At 43.7% G+C, this 27386-nt stretch overlaps 1 protein-coding gene across 2 annotated transcripts in view; it reads left to right on the top strand.

The window, feature by feature from the left end:
• Positions 1-23223, top strand: part of LOC118384711 (glutamate receptor ionotropic, NMDA 2C) — a 117117-nt gene extending 93894 nt beyond the window's left edge. Inside the window, exons 6-13 of one of the 2 annotated variants that reach the window (XM_052519069.1) lie at positions 12856-13024; positions 15923-16076; positions 16502-16627; positions 16836-17065; positions 18683-18843; positions 19057-19244; positions 19661-19893; positions 20959-23223. In XM_052519069.1, coding sequence (XP_052375029.1) covers positions 12856-13024; positions 15923-16076; positions 16502-16627; positions 16836-17065; positions 18683-18843; positions 19057-19244; positions 19661-19893; positions 20959-22581 — 2884 coding nt within the window. In that variant the 3' untranslated portion in view covers positions 22582-23223. Of the gene's footprint in view, positions 1-12855; positions 13025-15922; positions 16077-16501; positions 16703-16835; positions 17066-18682; positions 18844-19056; positions 19245-19660; positions 19894-20958 lie in introns of both variants that reach the window. The other variant, XM_052519068.1, reaches the window with a different exon arrangement.
• The last annotated feature ends 4163 nt before the right edge of the window (positions 23224-27386 follow it).

The raw sequence follows: 27386 nt of genomic DNA, 5'->3' as shown, positions 1-27386 counted from the left end.
CGCACCTCTCCCCTAGGCTCCACTCCCACAGTTGCCCGGTACGAGCGGAGCGCAGGCAGAGGACGCACTGCACCCTCCCAGCGCCCGGAGACACAGCACGCAGAGCCGGCGCAGGATAACCTGGACCAAGACTGCGACCGGCGACCAGACCCGCTGAGCAGGCACCATACGCCCTGGCTCAATGCCCACACTCGCATGGCACTCTCGGGGGCTGCCCTATAGCGCACCGGGCTATGGACACGCACTGGCGACACCGTGCGCTCAACCGCATAACACGGTGCCTGACCAGTAATGCGCTGCTCATAATAAGCACGAGGAGTGAGCTCAGGTCTGCTACCTGGCTTAGTACCACACCTCGTGTGCCCCCCAAAAAAATTCGGGGCTGCCTCTCGTACCTGTCGCACTGCCGTGCTGGCTCCTCATATTGCCGCCGATCAGCTTTCGCTGCCTCCAGCTCTGCTTTGGGGCTGCGATTTTCCCCAGCCCGTGCCCAGGGTCCCTCTCCGTTCAATATCTGCTCCCATGTCCAGGAGTCCTGTGATGGTGGCCTCTGTTGTGATGCTGCTGCTGCTGTCGTCGCTGTCCTTTACCACGCCGCTTGGTCCGATTGTGGTGGGTGATTCTGTAAAGTTTCCTCCTCTTCTTCCGAAGAGGAGAGGCGAAACGGATCAGAGGACCAATACGCGGCGTGGTAATTTTCCATGGTACTTTTAATGCGATAAGGTACACATGAACAAACTAACAAAACAAGAAAACGTGAAAACTCAAATTACAGTCCTATCTGGTGCATACACAGAGACAGGAAACAATCACCCACAAACACACAGTGAAACCCAGGCCACCTAAGTATGATTCTCAATCAGAGACAACTAATGACACCTGCCTCTGATTGAGAACCATACTAGGCCGAAACATAGAATTTCCCAAAACCTAGACAAACAAACATAGACTGCCCACCCAACTCACGCCCTGACCATACTAACTAAACACAAAACACAGAAAATAAAGGTCAGAACGTGACAATATGAGTAATGTAAGATATGTAAACATTATTAGTGGCATTATTTAAAGTGACTAGTGATCCATTTATTAAAGTGTCCAGTGATTGGGTCTCAATACAGTATATACATGTGATATGAGTAATGTAAGATATGTAGACATTATTAAAGTGGCATTATTTAGAGTGGCATTGGGGCCTACATAAACCTGTTCAGCACCATTGAGTGAATCCTTACCACTGCTACACCTGGCTATCAGCGGAGCTTTGTCTGGCAGCGAAACAGTTCATTCAGCCTCGTTTACTGCCTTTAAAAAAAACATGATATGGCTGACTTGCTTAAAACAAAAATGTGGTTCTACTGACAATTGAGATGTACAAACTATGGCGTAAGCGGACGACAAGTGGATAAGAGGCAATCTGTAATTTCGATTAAGAGAATAATGAGCGAGCTAGGACGGACATAGTCAATATAACTATTTGTTCACCACTTTTGAAATGTAAAGTGACAGAATTCAGAATATGGGTCGTTCTTACAGTATTCTCCCTGTATACCAAGTCAGAACCATAGGATAAATAAAGAGGGCATATAAACAGACAATGAAAGCGCTTACAATATTATATTATTATATTTCTCTAAAACAGACTATAGGCTACATGTGCATCACCAAGTCAGAACAGTAGGCTAAATGATGTGGGGAAAGGGACCAAATTATTATGGTGAGACACATGGGTTCACTAACAGATTACTTCACAACATAGACTAGTATTACTTTCTTAGCTACAGTATACATATCTCCCTGGCATATTACATCATTTATGCAGCAGCATACAATACATTTTGGACTCAACATCTTGTGCTGTGCACACCTTAACAGGAAGGTGAAGCCGCATTCTTTGTGGGCAAAGTTTGTAATCCAACTTTGTCATCAAAGTCTGGCATTCTCTGGATTTGTGGTCCTTTCAAGACAATTGGGAACTCTGAAATAAACAAGGTTGAATCATGAAGTCAATGATCTTCAGGTCAGAGCTCTCGAAAGAGGCCGGAGTTCCGAGTTCGAAGACCGTTCAAAATGTATTTTCCCAGTCAGAGCTCATTTGTTTCAGAGTTCCCAGTTCTCAGTTGTTTCAGAGTTCCCAGTCAGAGCTCATTTGTTTCAGAGTTCCCAGTTCTCAGTTGTTTCAGAGTTCCCAGTCAGAGCTCATTTGTTTCAGAGTTCCCAGTTCCCAGTTGTTTCAGAGTTCCCAGTCAGAGCTCATTTGTTTCAGAGTTCCCAGTTCCCAGTTGTTTCAGAGTTCCCAGTCATAGCTCATTTGTTTCAGAGTTCCCAGTTCCCAGTTGTTTCAGAGTTCCCAGTTCCCAGTTGTTTCAGAGTTCCCAGTTCCCAGTTGTTTCAGAGTTCCCAGTTCCCAGTTGTTTCAGAGTTCCCAGTCAGAGCTCATTTGTTTCAGAGTTCCCAGTTCCCAGTTGTTTCAGAGTTCCCAGTCAGAGCTCATTTGTTTCAGAGTTCCCAGTTCCCAGTTGTTTCAGAGTTCCCAGTTCCCAGTTGTTTCAGAGTTCCCAGTTCCCAGTTGTTTCAGAGTTCCCAGTTCCCAGTTGTTTCAGAGTTCCCAGTCAGAGCTCATTTGTTTCAGAGTTCCCAGTTCCCAGTTGTTTCAGAGTTCCCAGCATGACCGATGTATTCAACCTTTTCTGGCTCATGGCATGTGAATGTTTATCCTTTTAAGCTTGGAAAAAGACCCTTAAACCCAGACTTGGACCACACACCCACTCCACTGAATAGCAGGCTCGTGATTGCTTTGCAATGCTTGCAGTTATCCACTGATTTCTTCCAAACCCCTCATTGTTGAATTTGTGATTACCAACTTGTTGTGTAATGTTTATGTCCAATGGCCGATACGTTTTATCTATAATTTTTCTTCACATGACAAGGAATGAAAATAATTTGCCAGTAGAATGTTGACTTAATTCATGATGATGACTGCTTGTCTAGCTTGCTAGCTAAGATTTTGAAAGTATGATGTTGACATGATCAAGCTATGGTAGATATAATGTGATTTGACATAATTTTATCTGTGGCCAATGACCTTGAGCCTTCTTGGATGGGCCCTTCTAATGTAACTCTATTGTAGCACCCAATGGGGTTTGAATTTTTTAGCTCTCCCTGTAGATATTGCGGTAACGTAGTGTCCCCATGAGTGACAGAACACTGAGCCAATCACGGCGCAACTAAAGAACATCACCAACTCTCCGTATTTTCCACTGGCTGCCCCACCACCACAGAAAGCACTGAGCTAGGCTGAAACACCTGCATTTTGGAGCTGCCTTACTCAAGAAATAAAAAAAGAGACCATGTTTGAAAGCAGCTTTATTAACTATTTGTTTTTATTTTTGTTTGCAAACTGATAATTGACACATATTAATCCCAAAATAACATGCAAAACAGGCAACACATTATTTAGCTGAACGGGTGGGGCTCAAATCAGGTGGGGCTCTCCCCCACCTTCCCTGAATGACGTGTTGCCACTACATGTTAAACGTAAACTGAGCTAAGAACTACCACAGACACCATATTAATGACAGCTCCAACATGTAGATCATGCTGTGGTTGATTCATTTGGACTGTAACTTCGAGGGTGACATTAGGTGTGAATAGGATGAACAGTCTCTTCCCCTACCGTTAGCCCAGCCATGAGTCCTTATCATACAATGGGGTGAGATCTTCATTAAAGCAGACAGCCAGAGTGAGACATCACAGTAATCACAGTGTGACCCAATAAGGGAAATATATGTGCTGCTTGCTGGGATATCAATTAGATGGGCCGATTAGGCCGCCTCATCAATCCTGGACACCTAGAGACTGATAGTGATGTTCATTAGTGAATGGATATGGGGAAAGGAAACATTATCCATTACTGACAATGGTTGTTAATGAGAAGAGGGGATGAGCTCAATTCAGTGAAAATCTGCTTGGGAAGCAGACCAGATCTTTTTTTAGCTTGCATTGACCAAAACAACCCATTATTATAATCTGCATAGTTGTAGTGTGTTTTGTCTTGACTTAGTTTGCAGTTTGCCATGTTGAACAAGGAAACATTTTTCTTGAGTTCATATGGGAGAAATTGGCTAAACCAAGTAAGCAACTAAATGATGCAGTTAGTGGGTTGAGATAGAGGCCCAATGATTGATAATGGTAAAACACCAACAGCCATGCCCTAAAGACCAGCCCTGGGGGCTGATGCTAATAATGGACCCCAGGGCTGTGGTGTTTTTTTAATCCTGGCCGCCAGTCATATTTCCTGGCCGGCAGAACAGGGAGCTAGAGGACCTGGCATTTTCATTTATTAAGGGCCATCAGCGGCCTCTCTCAGAAACCGCTTCCATGCCCCAAGACTCCCGCCGAGGCCCATATCGCCCATAACTCACACCTACACGACTCGTCCGAGCTGGGTGCCAACCCCACGAGCCATCCGTCAGGCGGGAGTATTTCTGGGCCCTCTGTTCCAATCCCTCAAGCCCTCAGCAGACGAGAGAAACGAGGAAGCCTGCTTACCGGACCATCTGTGCTGCTTCGCATGGAGACACGCTTATTCCTCCTTGAAGAGACAAAACAAACAGTCACTCTGTTCACTCTACTCCACTGTGGTCAGACTAATAAAACTTATGTGTCAGGTTGTCCAGAGAGTCCTATTCTTCTGTAAAGCTCTTTGTAATGTTTTTCACTTCACTAGCTTGTTGCAGACCCTTACAGTGACCACACGTCAGTGCATTAGCCTCTTGCCATTGCTGGTGATCCCTAGGTGAACAGTAGCGTTGACGTTAGACCATGATGTCATCATATAACCATTTTGCCTAATGAGAGCGAGATGATAATAGGTTGATTTGATTAAAACTGAGACTGGGTTCAGCAGTGGGTGAGTCCCCCCGAGCCACACATTGGCAGGAACAATGCACAGCACCGTGGTCCAATTAAGTTTGTTTCAAAGGTGAATGTTTCAAGGGATTCCTGCTGGATATAGGGACCCAAAACAACTGTGCCTTTGGATTTCCTTCAGACAACAAGCAGATACCCATTTACACAAATAATTGTTTTTGTGGTGACAACAACACACACACATTTGTAGCAAACACACAAACACGTGAACACACATGTGCACACACACACCACAAGCACACAAACACACACCACACAACACAAACAGACACACAAACACACACATATTCTCTTATATTCCCAAACCTGTTTGGATGCAATCAGAAGCCCACTTAACCTCCCAGCAGTGATCCCTGGCAGCTGGTGAGACGGGGGATGTTGGGACCTGTCTGTTTACTCTGCGATGTCTCACACCACCCGCTCGTTTCCTCCAAACACTTCAGTTGTTTCCTTTTGTTGTGGCTGCAGCTCTGCGCCTCCATCGGCTGTCTGCGCGTCTCATTGCCCCTCGCCCTCCTCCTCTTCCCTGTGTCTGAGGGTTGAGGGCACACTCCATTAGTCTGAAGGTCTGAGGGACGTTAAGGGTGATGTGTCATTAGTGCTCTCTGCATCTCATCATGGTTCACTTGGTCCCCCACACCGCCCCTCCCTAGGTGCCACTGTCGGTGAGCTATGGAATGAGCCCCTCCCCTTTCTGACTGTCTGTTTTCTCCTTCGCTCTATATTAGAGGTTTCTAACATCCTCAAACTGCCGCAACATCAATGTGGTCCCTTGAAAAAAGTCAAATATGTCAACGTTGTGCGCCTCCAAGAGACATTGTGTCTCCCTAAGAGACGCTGGGGACCCCCAAGAGTCAATGTTTAATTTGAACCCTGTTCAAGTCTCCAACACACTGTTAATGACGTCACTATGTTTTCCACCCACATATTCCAACGACGCTCCCATAATCCAATTAGTGTGAAACCGGAGGACATTTTCCTAATCACGTTCCTGGTAATCCTGTTGATAATTTAGAGGAATGGATTATACCAGCGTCAGCTTCCTCCACTTGATATGCACAGCTAGTGCTGTCCATTTAGTTCCCCTGGGTTCTCTCTCTCTCTGTCTCTCTGTTTCGCTGTCTCTCTCTGTCTCTCTGTTTCTCTGTCTCTCTCTCTCTCTGTCTCTCTGTCTCTCTGTTTCTCTCTCTCTCTCTCTCTCTCTCTCTCTCTCTCTCTCTCTCTCTCTCTCTCTCTCTCTCTCTCTCTCTCTCTCTCTCTGTCTCTCTCTCTCTGTAGATCAGTACAGTGGTTGTGTATACAGGTAAAGCTACTTTGTCAGGGTCATTCCAGCCGCTCCACATGTAGTGGGCCCCATGCTGGTGTACACTTCATTACCATGGTTTAGCATAAGGATGTGTGTATTGCATTGAGGTTTAGGTCAAATCGTTTCGCCCAGGGTAGGGAACGGGGGGGGTCGAAATAAAGAGACAGAGCAATGCCTGAAGAGGAAGTATTGCTTTAAGCCCCAAAGACATTGGTAATGGGGCAAGGTCTACAGGATTGAGTATGTAGGCTGGTTATCTGCCATGGACGAGCCCGCCATTAGCCAGGCAGCAAATAATCCAGCATTGTGTTTCACTCCTGCCTTTGTTTGTTTGTGATTCATTTGTGTCAGATTTGTTTTGGTCAGCCCCAGCTGTCCGTCCATCTGTCACAGCCATGACATAATGCGCAGGCCTATGGAGCCGCCCAGTCCCTCCAGTTCTCCCTGCAACCCCACTCCTGACGTCAGCTCCTAGGCACACATCAAGGAGGTCTTTTTATACCATTCTGTTTCTCTCTGTCACTCTCCCTCCTCCACCTTCTTCTGGTATGTTTCTTCCTGCTACATCTCCTTTAGGAAATCATGCTAATGAGATGTTTGCCATATAAGATGAAGCCTCTTGCTCTATTGCTCCAGGAGCATGACGTTAACTATGGGCTTTTATGAAACGAGAATAGATGTCTTTACAACAATGTTATTACTGTTTGTAACCTGATGGGTGGAATTGGTGTATCGACTATCTTGATTGAAAATGGCCACATTAGCTGAGTTCCTAATTCATCCCCATGTATTATTGAATCATTATGACATGTCATTGGTCACTCAGCTCTTCCATTCACACCCAATCCATGTACAGGAGCTCTGTAGTCGTTATTCAATAAGAACATGAATCAGGTGAATACTTGTGAATATCCCCAAAAACTCTCAGCCAATAACATTTCTCCACTGATTAATAACCCTGGATGATCGACAAATGGCCACCTTTATATTAATCAACTCACACCTGTCTGTCTCAATCAATAACAAGCTGCAATGGTAACAAACAAACCAATATTTATATACAGAAAACCGATAGCTGTGATCAGATTAATTACATTTCACAACAATATTTTTGTTGTCTGCATTCTTGATTTAAGCATAGCTGTTCCTTTCAGATCTAGGAAATAATTGTACTGCCTTTGTATTGGTCTTAACACTAGAAACCCTGGCCTGGAGGGAACCCCTTCAAGCCAAACCTCGTCACTTTGACTCCAACATTCTAACGGTACAATATATATCAAATTGTAGACCTTACAATGAAATTCTGACTTACAAGCCCTTAACCAACAATGCAGTTTTAAGAATAATAAGTGTTAAAACTTCCTCGGGATCGGTGTCCCGTCCACGGGACGGTTGAGCTAACGTTGGCTAATGTGATTAGCATGAGGTTGAAAGTAACAACAACATTTCCCAGACAGAAAGCTTAAATTCCTGTTAATCTAACTGCTCTGTCCAATTTACAGTAGCTATTACAGTGAAAGAATACCATTCCATTGTTTGAGGAAAGTGCACAATTTTGAACATGAAAACGTATTAATAAACAAATTAAGCACATTTGGGCAGTCTTGATACAAATATTTGAACAGAAATGTCATGGTTCATTGGATCAGTCTAAAACTGTGCACATACACTGTTGCCATCTAGTGACCAAAATCTAAATTGCACCTGGGCTGGAATATTACATCATGGCCTTTCTCTTGCATTTCAAAGATGATGTTTTTTTTTTTTTTTACAAAAGAACGGTTGGTTTTGCTTTTACCAGATCTATTGTGTTATATTCTCCTACATTCCTTTCACATTTCCACAAACTTCAAAGTGTTTCCTTTGAAATGGTACTAAGAATATGCATATCCTTACTTCAGGGCAAGGTCAGGCAGTTAGATTTGGGTACGTCATTTTAGGCCAAAAAAGATTTAAAGGGGCGGATCCTTAAGAGATTTTAAGTAAAAAATAGACAAGTAAAAAATACAAATAAAAATAAAAAATAATTAAAGAGCAGCAGTAAAATAACAGTAGCGAGGCTATATACAGGGGGTACTAGTACAGAGTCAATGTGCTGGAGGCACAGGTTAGTTGAGGTAATGTGGTAGATGTAGGTAGAGTTAAAGTGACTATGCATAGATAATTAACAGAGAGTAGCAACAACATAAAATGCAAATTGTCTGTGGAGCCATTTGATTAGCTGTTCAGGAGTCTTATGGCTTGGGGGTAGGACCTAGACCTCTGTTGTGCCTTGAGGTCAGCGGCTGAGCAGTTGCCGTACCAGGCAGTGATGCAACCAGTGCATCTCGATGGTGCAGTTGTAGAACCTTTTGAGCTTATTGAACTTTTTGAGGATCTGAGGACCCATGCCAAATCTGTTCAGTCTCCTGAGGGGGAATTTGTCGTGCCCTCTTCACAACTGGCTTGGTGTGTTTGGACCATAATAGTTTGTTGGTGATGTGGACATCAAGGAACTTGAAGCTCTCAACCTGCTCCACTACAGATGAGAATGGGGGAGTGCTTGGTCCTCCTTTTTCTGTAGTCCACAATCATCTCCTTTGTCTTGATCATATTGAGGGAGATATGATCATACATTTCATATATGCTATCGGGAAAAAAATATTTGGGTTGTATAAATGAAGGCCTTGGATAATGAAAAAAGTATTATCTCAAAGAAAAAAGTATATAATTTTCATTCGTTTATGTTACTGTATGTCACGACCTGACCTGAGATATCTCTGTTTTCTTTATATTTTGGTTAGGTCAGGGTGTGACTAGGGTGGATACACTACTTTTTGGATTGTCTAGGGGTTTTCGTATTGTCTTGGGGTTTTTGTATTGTCTAGGGTTTTTGTATGTCTAGGGTTTTGTAGGTCTCGGTATTTGTATGTTTATGGTGGCCTGATATGGTTCGCAATCAGAGGCAGCTGTTTATCGTTGTCTCTGATTGGGGATCATATTTAGGTAGCCATTTCCCCTTTGGTGTTTGTGGGTTCTTATTCTATGTTTAGTTGCCTGTCTGCACTATCAGTATTAGCTTCACGTTTAGTTTGTTTTGTTGTTTTGTTAGTTTGTTCAGTGTTCATTCTTTTAATAAAAGAAGAATGTACGCACACCACGCTGCACCTTGGTCCGATCCTTATAAAGTACATGACACTGTAGGATATCTGTTGCCTCATGCTCAAGTGTGGAGCTCCTGGAACAGTGGTTATTCTTGGAAAAAGTTATATTTTGAAATAGAGCTCATGTCTCCAAACGCTTAACTTTTTACCTGCATGTGACTCTTAAAGGTCAAGTACGGAGTGGGGGATAACTTCAAAAATGATAAGATATTTCCATTTTAAATTCATATTGAGTCAAAATGACTCACTTCCAAGCAAACTGGGAACATTTCCTGAACATTAGCGAAGATTCCCTTTAAGTTCCAGTTATGTTTGATAACATGAACAAATAATTGAATTAATGTTTTTTTATATTTATACAATTTTATGTTTTAAATTAAATATCCTTGTAATGTTCTCCTAACATTGACTAAAATGTTGTGAACAATCACCACAAGACATTCCCCAAAAGTTCTCATTACATTTCCAGGTAATGTAATAACACAATGTACCAGTAATGTTTTCCCAGCAAACCAAAATTGAATCGTTGAAATTTCCCAGAATATTTGCTCGGTTGCGGTTAATTAAGCTAATCAGGAAAATGTCATTAACTAGAAAGTTGGGGCACCACGAAGGAATGTTTATAAAGCTCTTAAAGACCTAGTAATCCTTTACATCAGTAGCAGTCAATATTTAATCTTCACCTTATTTAGTCTCATCTGAAAGTTGTAAATTCTTGGTTATCTTTACGAACCCTGGCTAACAAGTTGAATCAGCAATACAACATTTGGTTTAATTATTTATTTACTAAATACCTAAATAATCACACAGAATTACATCTACACATAATGGATCATACATTGATTACAAATTATGACATAAAGGAAAACGTCCCTAGTGGACGGAACAGATATGACGGCTGGTTACACAAAGAAAGGGGGTTGGGTTTTGATTGAAAGAGCGGGAAGACTGAGGAACAAAAAATACTTTGTGTCTCTATCGGGCCGTAGGCAGCTATGCTATCGTAAATACAGAATCTTATGCATTCTAAATAACCGCCAATTTGGAAAAGGAAAATGCCACAAATATTTACTCTGAGCTGCGCTTCGATCTGTTGGCCGTAGATGGAAGGCCGGACAGATACTCCGTCCTCTCCTTGCCCATGTCTAAAGTTGCTGCACTAACGCAACGGCTAGTAGGTATCACTTCTTTAGTAAATAAGAGTTCAAAGTTCATAACAAGTTGCCATACTTTAAGCTCATGCTATATTCTGGCTGGTATAGTTGAAATTCATCCTTCCGGCATGTAGGTCGTCACCTTCACATTGAAATTCAATGCTAATTTCGTTAGGTTCTTGCTGAGGTTGGCTTAGTTCTGTAGGTGGTCTTTGTCCTTTCAACGTAGGGACCGCAAGTCCTCACGTCCTTGGAACAGGAAATTACATTTTTGTAACAGGGCTTATATAGTGGTGAAAGAAGGGCGTGTTTCATAGTTTACAACACATGTCTGTTCACTTGGGCGGGGCCTCTGAGTGAACAGAGTGGTGTGACAAACCGTTCTCTCATTAAGAAGTTAAAATTACATTTAATCTTTTCACAAATAGTTTCATATTTAAACATTTAAATTGCACAACAATTCCATGTGAATCTGATAACTAGAATGTGTCAACTTTCCAAGATACAGTTTATGTCGTCCTATCATCAGTAATCATGTCTCAGACGCCAGCTGAACTGGAATTCCTGACTGACCACACTGCCATGGCTATATGCTGAAAAAGGAAAATGCAAGAGAGCTTCCCTGGTGTTGCAGAGGATAACAGACCTGGCTTGAGAACCAAACATTGCAGATTCAGAACCCACATATGCAGATTGTCAACATAGGAAATGTCCTATGATCAAATTAAAATTGTACTTGTCACATGCACTGAATACAACAGGTGTAGACTTGACTGTGAAATGCTTACTTACCATCTATGACTTGGGTGGCTGGAGTCTTCGACAACTTCCTCTGACACCGCCTGGTATAGAAGTCCTGGATGGCAGGGAGCTCGGCCCCAGTGATGTACTGGGCCATACGCACTATACTCTGTAGCGCCTTGCGGATGCCAAGCAGTTGCCATACCAAGCTTTGATCAGGCAGTCAAATGCTCTCAATGGTGCAGTTGTATAACTTTTTGAGGATCTGAGGGCCCATGCCAAATCTTTTCAGCCTCCTGCGGGGGAAGAGGCGTTGTCGTGCCCTCTTCACAACTGTGTTGGTGTGTTTGGACCATGATAGGTTCTTAGTGATGTGGACACCCGAGGAACTTGAAGCTCTCGACCCGGTCCGCTACAGCCCCGTCGATGTGAATGGGGGTGTGCTCGGCTCTCTGTTTCCTGTAGTCCACGATCAGCTCTTTTGTCTTGCTGACGTTGAGGGAGAAGTTGTAGTGCTAGCACCACATTGTCAGGTCTCTGACTTCCTCCCTGTGGCTTTCTCATCGTCACACGACCACAGTCGTGTCATATGCTAACTTAATGATGGTGTTGGAGTCGTGTGCGACTGAATTAAATAATGTGTAAATGTTCAAATGAATGTCCTTTGAAAGAAATTAAAATGCCATGTGTCTCTAGATCGCCTTCAAATGCAAATTGTCATTAAATCAGAAGAGAAACATAATGGGGATGTATTCCAATCTGCTTTATCATGCTTTAAGGAGCTACATATTCCCGTGCTGAGAATGTTGTGGTAATATTAGGTAAAACTTAAATATATATATTTTTTAAATTTCTTGAACATTTCCTTCAGACAAGGTCAAATGTATATTGTGTGAACCTCAATTGAATATTATGTTGAACCTAAAACAAATATGCTATGAACGTCATAAAAACGGATTTATTTGGAAATTGTGCAACACTGTAGGAATGTTTTTTGCATCCTGTGTGAATATCACAAGAATATTCTTGCAACATCCCAGACAACTCCCATAACTTAATTAAATGTTCTGGGAACCTTTAAAGAACTTAGACCAGGTGTTCTGTCAACATTCTTACAACATTATAGGAATGTGCTGTGCAAACTAACTTAAACATTGTATGCATGTTATCACAACTGAGCATACTTTGTATTTTTTTTAAACAGAATTATCTGCACAACTGGACAGATTTTGTGCTTTGGGAACATATATTTTCTTATGGCCCCACAATGTTCTCACCAGATTATTCCCACAACCTAAAAAATTCTGAGAACCTTTAAAGAAGAGATTAAATGTGTTCTAGGAATGTTCTTGCAACATCAGACAAATGTTTTATACAAACATTCTTGAATCATCAGCACGACTGGACAGTTTTGTCTTATAAGAACATTTGCCGTGACCTAATGAATGTTCTGGTAACTTTCACAGAACCAATTTTGGTTTGCTGGGTTAGCTCCTATAGTGTTAACCCAGGTCACAGTGTTGAAGGATTTGGAAATCTTTACTATTCTAGTGTACTATATTGTCCTTTGTCTCTCCAGTATTGTAGGTCATACTGAGCCCTACACCAAACTGTGCTGTAAGGGTTTCTGCATAGACATCCTGAAGAAGCTGTCCCGCACCACCAAATTCTCATACGACCTCTACCTGGTCACCAACGGGAAGCACGGCAAGCTGGTCAGAGGCAGTTGGAACGGCATGATCGGAGAGGTAAGGAGATGAAGCATTATAATTAGTCACCTGACTAAAGGTTAGCATATTAAATACATTAAATGTGATCAATTTAGCCCCATTTCATATAGCTGATGACAGAGCATTTTCTGCCTCCTCTGAGCTCAGAGACACCATTCAAATTGGTCGTGTTTCAATTCTTGACATTGGTGATTTAGGTTTATGTTTATCAGACCTCATGATAAAACCCAGATGCAGACAGTTTGAAATAACAAAAGTTTATTACAAAAACAGGGGGCAGGCAAACGATGGGTCAAGGGCAGGCAGAGGTCAGTAATCTAGATCAGAGTCCGAAAGGTACAGAACGGCAGGCAGGCAGGCTCAGGGTCAGGGTCAGGGTCAGGGTAAGGCTCAGGCTCAGGCTCAGGCTCAGGCTCAGGCTCAGGCTCAGGCTCAGGCTCAGGCTCAGGCTCAGGCAGAATGGTCAAAACTGGGAAAACAAGAAAACAGGGACAAGAGAGAAAACAGAAGTACGAGAAAACGCTGGTAGGCTTGACCAGACAAGACAAACTGGCAACAGACAAACACAGAAAACAGGTATAAATACACATAATTGGGCAAATGGGCGACACCTGGAGGGGGTGGAGACAAGCACAAAGACAGGTGAAACAGATCAGGGTGTGACAATGTTGGCACTGAGTTCAGATAAATATTAAAAAGAAAAAGTAATGAATAACGATGAATTAATTGCCCTTAATAAAAACAAATAGGTATTATGGTCCAAATCCAAATAAAGGGTTGCACCGGGGTTTTCCCGAAATCCCATTGGTGGGCAAAAGCAGGAGATCTGGAATCCAACCATACTTTCTGGAAAACCAGGGAAGTTTTCCAGAAGGAAGTTGTTGGAAGTTCATTCTCCATGCTGACTGTGTTCAGGAAGAGTTTGAGGTTACAACATTAGTTTTCAGGGAAGCTATTGCTCTCACTGGGGCATTGGCCACAGTAGCACCGGTAACAGCTGATACAATTCCAGGCAGAGTGCCTGGACTGTAAACCCACTGGCGAGCCCATCAGCATGTTAAACATTACAGTTGTTTTGGGGAAATGTTAGTAGAGGTTATTAAGAGGAGATATCATACTGCGGGGAAGGGAGGGAGGATCTGCCAGGGGTAGAACAACAGGACTGACTCTGACTAGACTAGCAACAACCTTTATATAGGGTTATCAGCTTCACAACCACTGGCATGACACAGTTTCTCTGGATCTCCGCAAGGTCTATGCAGCTGCATGCCTATCTAATCAATGATAGGCTTTCTGTGGTGCCAGGGTTTAGCTTTGCATTAGCTAATGGATAAATGTTTATTGGTAGGCCTATTTGGTCATCATTTTCTCATGTTAAGCTTAACATTTCACAAAGCTACACACGGAGTCGCAATGCTGTAATATTTATACTGCTGGCTCGTGGCAATAATGTATTTACAGTAATTACAGTTGGAAATTCAACCATTGCAGATTGTAAAATAAATATTAGATGCAACAGCATACTAATCAGCTAGCAATAGATGTATTTTTAAATATACATCTGTCTTGTATAGGCTACCTTAACCTGCATGACATGAGACGTCCTCGCGCTCTCTCCGAGATTGGATAGAAAGTTGTACATAAAACCAGACTAATAATGCCAAACAATACAGTCTGTCCACCCTGAAAACACTTACTAAGCTTACTAGGGATTGTTTCATTATGCAGTGTACTATCTATAGCTATATACCGTCTTTAGCTGCTATTTATAAACTTTAAAAAAAAATGTCACATCAAGTAGCCTAACAATAGGAAAAAAAGTTGTCGACTTGAGGATAAATTCAGTCACTCTTTATTGTTGAACTCAGCGGGTTTTGTCTGGCTAATAGCCAACACAAAATCAATGAAATGTACCTTAATTCTGTCCTGAACCTGGTGTTCTGAAGTCCTCCCTTTTTGTCTGTAAATGTTTTCACCACAGCCTGTAGGTCCAGGTTGCGGGCACGACTGTTTTTCTGTACTGAGTATTGCCAACCCAGACAGTCTTTCCTGAGACTGTTAAAGTTAAAGATGTTACAGAACTGGCACAACTCCCTTCTGCCCAGCTTCCTTGATGTTGCTATGGCAATCAAGCTGTTTTTACCATCTCTGTAACTGTTGCTTCTGCAGAGAGATTGTTTTATGAACTAAAGCTCATGCTGAACGACCTAACAAGCATTAGGCTCTCGGTCTGATATGTGCTTTTGAACGCCTTAGTAAGTGCCACTCGTTGCATTGACGCCGTCGTAGCCTTGACCTCAACATTTGTTCACTGAAATCCCCTTATACCTTTAACCGTTTATTTATTTTTTATTCACTTTTTCAGTCACATTCCTGAAAATGTAAAAGGTTTATGAATTGCTTTTTGGACGGTTACTGTCAAAATGATGACATCAATGACAGGCGCATGGACCCCCAGAGCTCGTGGGGCCCCCATGGCTCGTGGGCCCCCTGCCTTGCGGGGGTGTCTGGTATGCCAGTGTTTACAATGCCCAATTGCCGCTGGTAACACTTTGTCAGCCGGGGCCAGGGATTTACGTAACAGGTATATGCAACAATATCTAATGGATTAGGAAGTAGGATTGATATTGTATGATGGATGACATTGCATGAATGGGTGGGTAGATACCATGGGCTGTTATCTGCATCTGTCTGGATGGGTTGTGTAGTATATCAGGGATAATACTGTACACACTGTGTATCACCTACAGGGATTTAAGTCTTGCATATCAATGTTGATAGATAAAATGAATCAAACAGGTCAACAGGGGGCATCACTAATCCCACCTACTACAGTGTTCGATTTATTACAGATCATGGAACATATAGACTGTAGACTTTCTATGTCATAAAAATGTCCTCTTCCGTTCTCCCTAGGTGGTATACAAGCGGGCGGACATGGCCATTGGCTCGCTGACCATAAACGAAGAGCGCTCAGAAATTATCGACTTCTCCGTGCCGTTTGTGGAGACGGGGATCAGTGTGATGGTCGCCAGGAGCAATGGGACCGTCTCACCCTCTGCCTTTCTTGGTGAGCATGTTTAACCTGCTCATGTAAACAAACAAAACATTTCTCTACAGAGATAACAAATGACTTACCATCTGAAAACAGAGATGGCAAATATTACTTTCTCTGGACAGAGTTTAGAACTCACAACTGAATATATCGTACAACAAGCTGCCTCACGCTACAGAAACAGGAGAAAGGCTTCATCTCCTATGAGTGGGTCAACTCGCAAAAGGCTCGTTCAAGACTATGCTACTTACTTTAATACTTCATAAAGAGCATCCCTTTCAGAAGCTGCTGACAGTGTGCTACTATGGTAATACAATACCACGTTGTCCTTGCCATTATCTAGCAAGCAGCTGTCAGAGCACATGGTTTCAACATTTGCCAGAAAGATGTTCTGATTCTTCTATAGTTGTTCTGATTCCTCTCTCCCTCCTCCTCTATAGAGCCCTACAGTCCGGCGGTGTGGGTGATGATGTTTGTGATGTGCTTAACGGTGGTAGCTGTCACAGTGTTTATCTTTGAGTACTGCAGCCCTGTGGGGTACAACCGGAGTCTGGTGAGCGCCAAGGGTGAGTGTCAGCTCCGACCACCTTTCCCTCTACCTCTACCCTCCCGTATCAGCAAAGGTAGAAAGTCACGCAAAAGTAGGTTGAAAGAACTCTATATTATATCACAGAAAATATTAAATTACATTGAAATGGAATGCAAACGCATGTTATTTACGCCCTCTCTGAATCCCTTCTGTCTTTACCACAACCACCATCCTGCCTTCTCCAGATCCCGGAGGCCCCACCTTCACTATTGGGAAGTCTGTGTGGCTGCTGTGGGGCATCGTCTTCAACAACTCTGTTCCAATTGAGAACCCCAAGGGCACCACCAGCAAGGTCATGGTCCTGGTATGGGCCTTCTTCGCTGTCATCTTCCTGGCTTCCTACACTGCCAACCTGGCAGCCTTCATGATCCAGGAGCAATACACTGACACAGTCTCTGGACTGAGTGACAAAAAGGTAGGAGGATTCATCAGTCATTTGTAATTCTGTCTGTGTTCAGTCTTTGAAAGGGGGAAAGAATTATGGACATATTGTAGTGTTTGATGTTAGGCTTAGGCAAAATATAGAGTGGCCTATTTCTGATGAGCAAACAGTGCCTGGCTGCGAACGGTTTGAGAGAATACAAATAACCATGGGGAGAGCCTCAATGTCATGACTGTGACTTTTTCCACTCATACTAAAAACATAATAGGATTCCCAGCGTCTGTGGTGAAATTAATTAGATCCCTGAAGTCTTTAGGTATGATGTCTGAAAATCCCCTGGATTGTATTACACCAGTGGATTTGCCAAGCTGCCAGCGATTATATATTCTAGTAGTAACTGCATATTTGTGTGGCCTGTGGAGGTGCTCTACACCAGTATTGACAAGGAAGTCCATGTTAAAACTTCAGTGCTAGAAATGATTTGTGGACTCTCTGCTTTAAGGCACTGAGGGATTAGTGAGGCATTTGAGGGGAAAGACCAAGCTGTCCACTGCTCATTAGAATTCCGGGAACTCATTTAATATTCTTCCCACATAATCCATTAGCTTTACTTTGTGAAAAAAGAAGAGAACCCATAAAGTGTCTTTTGATAGTGAGTCTACAGATCAACCAGGGCAGAATCCACAGAAGCCCAGAGAGAATAGACAGAATGGACACTGCAGGTGGAACATTTAAATTGAGCTGTATGATCTCTAAAAAGGGACGTTCTCTGAAAGAATTTCAAACAAAAGGCTTGTACGGAATACAAACTTGTTAAAGGACAGTAACTGGTGTTTATGTAGTGACAGAGGATTGTTTCTCCTCCTGGGACTGTTCACTTCAGAGGCATGGAGTCATTCATGGACAAGACCTTGCCATTTCCTCAGAGTGACATCATGTACAGACAGGCACCTCCCTCTTTAGACCCTGTCTGTGCTAGTCTCTCCTTTCTGTACAAGCTGTCAGATGTTAACAGATTTTTGTAAGAATCCTATACACTTAACTTTGGCCAGGTAGACTCAAGCTCTATGGGTCAACCATCATCCATGCTTTTAGTCAGGGTTTTCACTGCTTCCCAACAGGCATTTACAACACAGAGCATTGTATGACATCCTGTGCCTGGGGGCACTATCACACTGCTACAGCATTCCCTCATTCACATAGCAGCAACCTTGGTCTGTTGGGTGAGATGAGGAACACAGGCTGGGTATCCTAATGCAGCCAGTGTACAGGATACAAGACAAATGGGAACAAGGACAACACTCTGTCATATCAAAGAGACAGTGGTCTAGTGTAGTCAAGGACAAGGTGATCAGTGTCATTGTGTTAGTTTCTTTGAGGTTTATATTCATGCCTCTGGGTTTGCCTGGCATATCATACACTCTTAGAAATAAAGTGCTATCTAGAACCTAAAAGTGTTAAGACATCAGATCTTAGGAGAGGGTGGAAGAAAAACATATTAAATGTTATTACTTAATATTCAAGTATGTCAATGTATTTGTTTTATTTTTATGAATAGTGCATGTATTCTTCCTAGACATGTTGGGTATCCTGTTCAAAATGTTTCTTGTTCATGCATGTATAATTCAAACTTCTACATTTCCCAAACAGTTCCAGAAGCCACAGGAGCAGTATCCACCGTTTCGTTTTGGTACGGTCCCAAATGGAAGCACAGAGAGGAACATCCGGAGCAACTACCCTGAGATGCATGCCCACATGGTCAAATACAACCAGAAGGGTGTGGAGGACGCCCTCAACAGCCTCAAATCAGGGTAACACTCTGTAAATAATCATTATACACAGTCAGTGACAGAAAACAGACATCAGCATAACACATTCTAAAATGTCTAAGCAAATATTTTATGTTTGATGAAATTATAATTCATTAGATAAGTTATTAAATGGTAAGTAAATAGTCATTAAAAATACAATTGTCTATCATTGCATTTTCCCACAAGATAAATCCCTATTGTTATTATCGATAGGAAACTGGATGCCTTCATCTATGACGCTGCTGTGCTGAACTACATGGCAGGTAAAGACGAGGGCTGTAAGCTGGTGACCATCGGCAGTGGGAAGGTCTTTGCCACCACGGGCTACGGCATCGCCTTGCAGAAGGAGTCCCGATGGAAACGTCCTATAGACCTGGCCCTGCTCCAGTTCCTAGCGGATGGTAAATTACAATTAACCCTGTGTGGAGTGGGATGGGTGGCTAACTGTAAATCTTAGCTGTACTTATCCTTTTAGGTCCCAAATACTCCCAAATTTGCTAAACTGGTAAACTGCACATTAATGGTAAAAAAGCGTAACTCACAAAAGTAAACTAGTATAGACCCCGAAGAGCCTCGAGATTAGAAAAAATAAAACTTTAATGAAAATACTGGTGTACATTGCACCATGGACAACTCAGAGGTACTGTAACATAGAGTTTTGACTGTGATCCAGGGAACAACAAGTGTAAAATGCTGAGTCAGGGTTTGTCGAGGGGAGTGATGAGGGTGTGAGATTGGCATTGACACACAATGGCAACAACCGGCGCAAGAGTGTTTTAATGAACACCTTCAAGCCACTCTGTGTTCTGTTCTGCAGGTGACACACAGAAGCTGCAGACGGTGTGGCTCACAGGGATCTGTCGTAACGAGAAGAAGGAGGTGATGAGCAGTAAGCTGGACATTGATAACATGGCGGGCGTCTTCTACATGCTGCTGGTGGCCATGGGGCTCAGTCTCCTGGTGTTCAGCTGGGAACATCTGCTCTACTGGAAGCTGAGACACTCTGTACGCAAGTCTGAACGCCTCGACTTCCTGCTCGCTATCAGCAGGGTAGGTGTGGCTGACCCTTCTTCCGAGGGACATGGGTGGAAAGGGTACATAGGCCTAATCTATAGAGATGTACACACTGAGGCATGTCTTAGATTACGAAGGCCTTGGGTTCTGCACAGAATGTGGTCCAATCACCATGGGAAAGTTGATCTGTTAATCTAAGGCACAAAACCCTTTTTTATAGCAATGAATTCCATAAAGAAATTACATAAAATGTAAGCAACAATTCAATGAAAGCAGCAACAACGGCATAATTTTGCAGTCTAAGAAACCATAAAATGTGTTGTTTCTCTTTTCACAAACACAGCAAAAAAAAATGTGGACTTCCTGACCATAAAGTTCTGTCTTTCTTAGATTTTTGCCTCACAGTAACACTTGGGAAATATTTGTAATGCACTAAGTCAAAGATGTACATGATCAGGATATTTCAAGGGCACTAAAATAAAAATGTTGCAAAAATAAAATGAGTAAAAAGCCATAAAATGACTTTATGGCGACCGTGCAATACTGTTATGGTCCTGATCCATCTGAAATGGAATTTAAATAGGCCCATTAACAATCCATTTCAGTGTTGACCGTGGTGAGGTGAGCATTCTAGACTGAGACCCAATTTGAAAGTAAAATAAAGCCGGCCGAATAAAAATTGGAAAACTAATTCAGCAAGTGCAAGGTCAGCTGCTGCTTTTTCATTTACTGTCTTGCGCAATTTTTTATGTGTTTAACATCAACCTGAATGCATACAAGCTTTCAAAACAACACAAATTGTCTATAAACTATTTTGGACAATCCTGAATCTAATTTGGCTTTCACACTTCTCTGTGTAATTGTCTTCACTTCATTGGTCAGACAGGTTAATAGAAATTGTATTTGCTCAAAGTGAATGTTATCAACACAAGCAATAATGTTTTCTAAAGTCATGATTAGAAACAATGGCCAAAGATAATTAACACCTGTGGGATTTAATCTTGTCAAACTTTGTGAAGGGTGAGAAATGTAGATCTGTTCCAAAACCTGACAAGGCTTTTTGATGGATGCTAATCTCCTCCTCCTTCGCTATCTCTGCAGGGAATCTACAGCTGCTTCAACGGTGTGGAGGACTCTGACCGCAACGGAAACCTGCAGAACCCTGACGTCACCACCAACTACAACCAGGCCAACATGCTGAAGATGCTGCAGACAGCCAAGGACATCGTGACCTCGACCAGAGTGGAGAACTCCCTGGACAATGCCACCAAGACCATAGAGAACTGGAGCCGGCGAGGAGCCGACAATGTGCGGGTTGGCCTGCCGCCTCGGGTGGCAACCACTATAGACATGGGCCACAGCCGCCTGCCCTACATCTCCAGCATCACGGACAACCACTCGCCCTACCCCCAGAGGGCGCTCGCTTCCACATTCCCAATCCACTACTCGGACAGCGCCACCCAGCCCCTGCTGGACAAATCCAGGGTGGTGACGCGGCCTACCCCACTACGCTACACCCTTCCGGCCCGTGGCAGCCACCACTTCTATGAGAGGACCCTACCCATCTCCAGCCTTAGCAGCCCCCACATCGCCATGAGGGACCCTTCTCCCCCTAGCACCTCCAGTCACAACCCACACCCCCACCACAGGCTGTATGTTGAGACCCAGCACCGGCACCCCACCTCCCCGTTTGTCCCTTACAGAGAGTTCCAGGTGCCTGACATCTATGTGGAACACCACAAGGGGCCCCTGGGACGGAAGTTCAGCTACCCCCCTGACCACATGGGCAGGAAGAAGAGGTCCCACAGCTACGTGTTTTCTGAGGCCCAAGACACCAGGGGGAGGAACGACTATGATGAGCCAACCTCCTGTCTGGCTGAGCTGAGGGCCAACCACCTCCTGAACAACCACGCCCCTTCTGCATCAACCATGGCCTGCATGGGGGGCCACTACCCCAGCGGCAGCGCCAGCTGCAACTCCTGCATGAAGCCCTACCTGGAGCCTGAAATGGAGGATGTGCCCTTGCTGGGGAAGGACAAGGTCAACCGCCGGGCCTCTTTTCTCAAGGCCACCTGGAGCAGTGACAGGATCCGCCAGCTGGGCGAGAAGCCATCCACCTCCACTATGCCTGACCTGTTCCCCCGCGTAGTGGTGGCCAACCCCAAGCCCCACAAGCTGTATGGCAGCCAGGGGAACAACCTGTGCTACCCCCTGGCCGCTGAGCCTGCCTACCTAGACCCGGCTCATATGCGTTCCTACCCCTACAAGCAGCATAAGCTCAAGTGCTCCCAGTCCACCCGGCTACCATCCTACAGGGAGGCTATCCTGCAGAACGCAGCCGCCTTGCGGCGCTCTTCCTCCACTGTGGTGCACAGACACTACTCCACCTACCTGAACTCCTACACAGACCTGCCTGTATACGTGGGGCCACTGCCCCAGGGGCCCGGGCAGTTCTACGACAAGAACATGTGCCACTTATTCCCCTGTGCAAGCCACTGCCCTAACAACAATGCCCTGGTGCCCCGTATGGGGGACCGGCAGGTGGTGTACCAGAACAATATGTTTGGGGGCTACGAGGGCACGGTGGGACGGCCGCGGGAGGAGCCCCCCCTGCCCGGGTCTGGGAGCAGGGATCGGAGGGAGGTCCTGGTGGCCAGAAGAGTCAACAGTCCGTATGTGCCAAAGACCTGGGGCAGGGTATCCAGTCTGGAGTCTGAGGTCTGAGCTCCAAGCCCCTCCATACCTTCAGGCTGATGGACTATCCCTCCCACTGGGGAGGGGAAAGCCTACCTGGAGCCTCCCCCTCAGCCTTTGGTTTAGGCAAAAATGAATGAATTAGCTACCAATAATATCCTTGGCTGATGGAAGGAAGTATAGGACATTGAAAGGCTGTTACTGCTGGGACATTGTCAAGTAAACATTAAGCGATAAGAAAAGAAAAGACAATGTTGAATAGTATTTAATACCTTCAAATTTAACCTGTTGATTGTTATTTAAAACATTTTTAAATGCTGTCTTGCTGTGAGAGAGAGAGAGAGACCTGGATGACAATACACTGTAGCCGCTCACTCAGTTTAGACACATTTAACTTTTCTCTTCAATCATTTTGGTATCCTTCCATTTAAATTTAGACACATATAAAAAGGGAATAATAATTTTGTTATCAAACCACAGAAATGTCTTCCACGACTTTTGTAAGTCCAGGAGCTCTAGGGAAAGCTGTCTGTTTAAGGCTTTTTGGCTCCGGTGGTCACTGATGTAATTTAACTTGGATTTTAAAAGGGAACATTTTTAATTATCATCTGTATTTCCATTGTTACTCTACTCTTTAATAAATGACAAGGCCCCTTCAAGGCCCTTTTGGAATTGTCTATATTTTCCTTTTCTGAGTAAAACTCAACATATGATCTGTAATGCCAGCAGAATGGAATAGCAGGTCAGGTCCCAGGACTCTAGATGTTTGTCTGCTTCAGTTCATTAAGTGGGCCACCTCTGTTGACTCATCCAGAAAGGTCATTGGATATCAGATCCACTAGACAGCGCTATGTTCAGTTCACATGCCAACAATAGGGCAGACAAGTCAACTACAGCTCCTTAAAAGACAAGAACGCATTTGTATTTTACTAACACCCCACATAATCTGTTCAGAAACTGTGATATGTCATCACTTTATCAAATCACTGTATGAGTATTCTGCTGAACATCGTAAATACATTTTAAAAATATAGTGCCATTAAACCACTACAACTCATCCAGAACGCCGCAGCCCGTCTGGTGTTCAACCTTCCCAAGTTCTCTCACGTCACCCCGCTCCTCCGCTCTCTCCACTGGCTTCCAGTTGAAGCTCGCATCCGCTACAAGACCATGGTGCTTGCCTACGGAGCTGTGAGGGGAACGGCACCTCAGTACCTCCAGGCTCTGATCAGGCCCTACACCCAAACAAGGGCACTGCGTTCATCCACCTCTGGCCTGCTCGCCTCCCTACCACTGAGGAAGTACAGTTCCCGCTCAGCCCAGTCAAAACTGTTCGCTGCTCTGGCCCCCAATGGTGGAACAAACTCCCTCACGACGCCAGGACAGCGGAGTCAATCACCACCTTCCGGAGACACCTGAAACCCCACCTCTTTAAGGAATACCTAGGATAGGATAAAGTAATCCTTCTCACCCCCCTTAAAAGATTTAGATGCACTATTGTAAAGTGGCTGTTCCACTGGATGTCATAAGGTGAATGCACCAATTTGTAAGTCGCTCTGGATAAGAGCGTCTGCTAAATGACTTAAATGTAATGTAAATGTTTTACACACTCAGTGTATATAACATTTTTGCCCTCAACATTGAGTTGAGACCCCGACTGAGTCCCCACCCATATAAACTCAGCAAAAAAAGAAATGTCCCTTTTTCAGGACCCTGTCTTTCAAAGATAATTTGTAAAAATCCAAATATCCAAATAAGATCTTCATTGTAAAGGGTTTAAACACGTTTTCCCATGCTTGTTCAATGAACCATAAACAATTAATGAACCTGTGGAACGGTCGTTAAGACACTAATAGCTTACAGACGGTAATTGGGAGTGGCAGGTAGCCTAGCGGTTAGAGTGTTGGACTTGTAACAGAAAGGTTGCAAGATCGAATCCCCAAGCTGACATGGTACAAATATGTCGTTCTACCCCTGAACAAGGCAGTTAACCCACTGTTTCTAGGCCATCATTGTTCTTAACTGACTTGCCTAGTTAAATAAAGGTTAAAAACAAGTTAGGTTCATAGTTATGAAAATTTAGGACACTAAAGAGGCCTTTCTCCTGACTCTGAAAAACACCAAAAGGAAGATGCCCAGGGTACCTGCTCATCGGTGTGAATGTGCCTTAGGCATGCTGCAAGGAGGCTTGAGGACTGCAGATGTGGCCAGGGCAATAAATTGCAATGTCTGTACTATGAGACTCCTAAGCGCGACAGGATAGACAGCTGATCGTCCTCGCAGTGGCACACTGTGGCACACCATTGAAGGAATGAGCGTTACACCGAGGCCTTGGAGAATTTGGAGGTGGACGGTCCATCATGGTCTGGGGCGGTGTTTCACAGCAGCATCGGACTGAGCTTGTTGTCATTGCAGGCAATCTCAACGCTGTGCGTTACTTGGAAGACATCCTCCTCCCTCATGTGGTACCCTTCCTGCAGGCTCATCCTGACATGACCCTCCAGCATGACAATACCATCAGCCATACTGCTCGTTCTGTGCGTGATTTCCTGCAAGACAGGAATGTCAGTGTTCTGCCCCGGTCAGTGAAGAGTTCGGATCTCAATCCCATTGAGCACCTCTGGGACCTGTGAGGGCTAGGGCCATTCCCCCCCAGAAATGTCCGGGAACTTGCAGGTGCCTTGGTGGAAGAGTGGGGTAATATCTCACAGCAATAACTGGCAAAACTGGTGCAGTCCATGAGGAGGAGATGCACTGCAGTATTTAATGCAGCAGGTGGCCACACCAGATACTGACTGTTTCTTTTGAAACCCCCCATTTGTTCAGGGACACATTATTCAATTTCTGTTAGTCACATGTCTGTGGGACTTGTTCAGTTTATGTCTCAGTTGTTGAATTTTGTTATGTTCATACAAATATTTACACGTTAAGTTTGCTGAAAATAAACGCAGTTGACAGTGAGAGGACGTTTCTTTTTTTGCTGAGTTTATATAGTACCAATCAAAAGGGTTTTCCTTTTTTTTACGATTTTCTACATTGTAGAATAATAGTGAAGACATCAAAACTATGAAATAACACATATGGAATCATGTATTAACCAAAAAAGTGTTAAACAAATAACATCTATTTTAGATTTTAGATTCTTCAAAGTAGCCACCCTTTGCCTTGATGACAGCTTTGCACACTCTGGAAAGATGATAATTTCTCTGCTAGTTCAACTAAGTCATAGGTGTTTTTATAATACGTGAGAGTGAATGCCACTTATCTAGTAAAAAACATTATTATTCAACAATAGGTATTATGTATTCAAGATACTGTATGAAAGATTGCTGTATAGATTACTGTATACAGTACAATACAAAGAGGGAAAATCAAGATGTGCTATTGAGGTAATATTTATGGTCTTCAGTTGAACATCTTATGCGCTTATGCTCCAGCTCTTGGGATCCCTTCACTGATATCACTGAGCGATGAGTGCTTTTCAGCTTGGCCAAATATCATTGAAACGTGATTTCTAATTCAACAAAGAGACATTAATGCCTTCAGCACTTAATAAGTGTGAGAAACGCATCACGGCTGAATAAAACCCTTTCAAGTTCCCCAAAATGAACCTTTTCAGGGCAATATAGGCACTCTTTCAACATTCTTGCTGCTCAGAACAATCTTTTTCATTTCACACAGTAATTAATGACTAATTCTGTTATCTGTGTGCTTTGTAATGTGACAAATGTGCTCCCTCTCGCCCTCCTTTTTGAAATGTTGAAATTCACGAGGGGTAGGCCTACAAAGTCGGTCAATGCCCCCCAATTAATTTCTCAGAATTACCACATAAATATAGGACAAGATTATATCCAACCTGAGGGAACATTTTATGAATAGAATTTCACTCTTGATTCCCTCAGCATGGTGCTACATATTTTACTGTTCATTCAGGCCCAGATCACACGAAAGATGATGCCTGAAGCCCTCCTGATGTACAGCTGTAGTCAGCAAAACCCGAGGTCTATATATCTATCTGTTCTTAATGCACAGTTACTTTAGAGGGCATTCAAAACAGGATTTTCATTCTGTGAGAGTTGCAGCAAACCTTAACCCCTTTATCCTGTGGCAAATAGGTTTGATTCTGCCTTAGTACTCCCCCTCACCCCATTCTATCCCAGCCACACAGACTGCTGCTTCCTCCATGGTTCTGGTTCTGTTGGCCCTACGTGTGCTGGGCTGGAGTGTACAAAACATACAGGTTGGTCAGCCCCAATTGTATAATCCCACCCAGGCAGGCCCAGAGCAGGGATCTGAGAAGACAGGGGTCAATGAGGTATGGCTGGATGAATAGACTGATTAACCCTGGGACAGGGTTAGTGGTATGTTTAATCAACATGTTCGGACCTATGCAGCCCTCCCTCATTAGCACAGCCATGATGTGTGAACCCAAGCTAACCAACAGGGCAGGTCACCATGGAGGCCAAAACCTAACGAATCATTGAACCCTTCCACCACACTGATGACAGCTAGCTACATATACATGTACATGGATTGGTTGGAAAGATAATAGTTTTTCATGCTACACACTATTACTGCAAAAGTTTTGCTTCCGTCCCTCACCTCACCCCTACCTATGTTTGAACCTGGGACCCTCTGCACACATCAACAACTGACACCCATGATGCATCTTTACCCACCTACCACAAACAACTACTTCAAGGTCTCAGAGCAAGTGACATCACCAATTGTAACACTATTAGCGCGCACCACCGCTTACTAGCTAGCCATTTCACATCGGTTACACTCACCCCCCTTTTCCGCAGCAATCAGTGATCCGGGTCAACAGCATCAAT

Source organism: Oncorhynchus keta, chromosome 5, assembly GCF_023373465.1.
Source record: "Oncorhynchus keta strain PuntledgeMale-10-30-2019 chromosome 5, Oket_V2, whole genome shotgun sequence".
In the NCBI taxonomy this organism is placed as follows: domain Eukaryota; kingdom Metazoa; phylum Chordata; class Actinopteri; order Salmoniformes; family Salmonidae; genus Oncorhynchus; species Oncorhynchus keta.
This window is presented reverse-complemented; position numbering and strand designations above follow the sequence as displayed.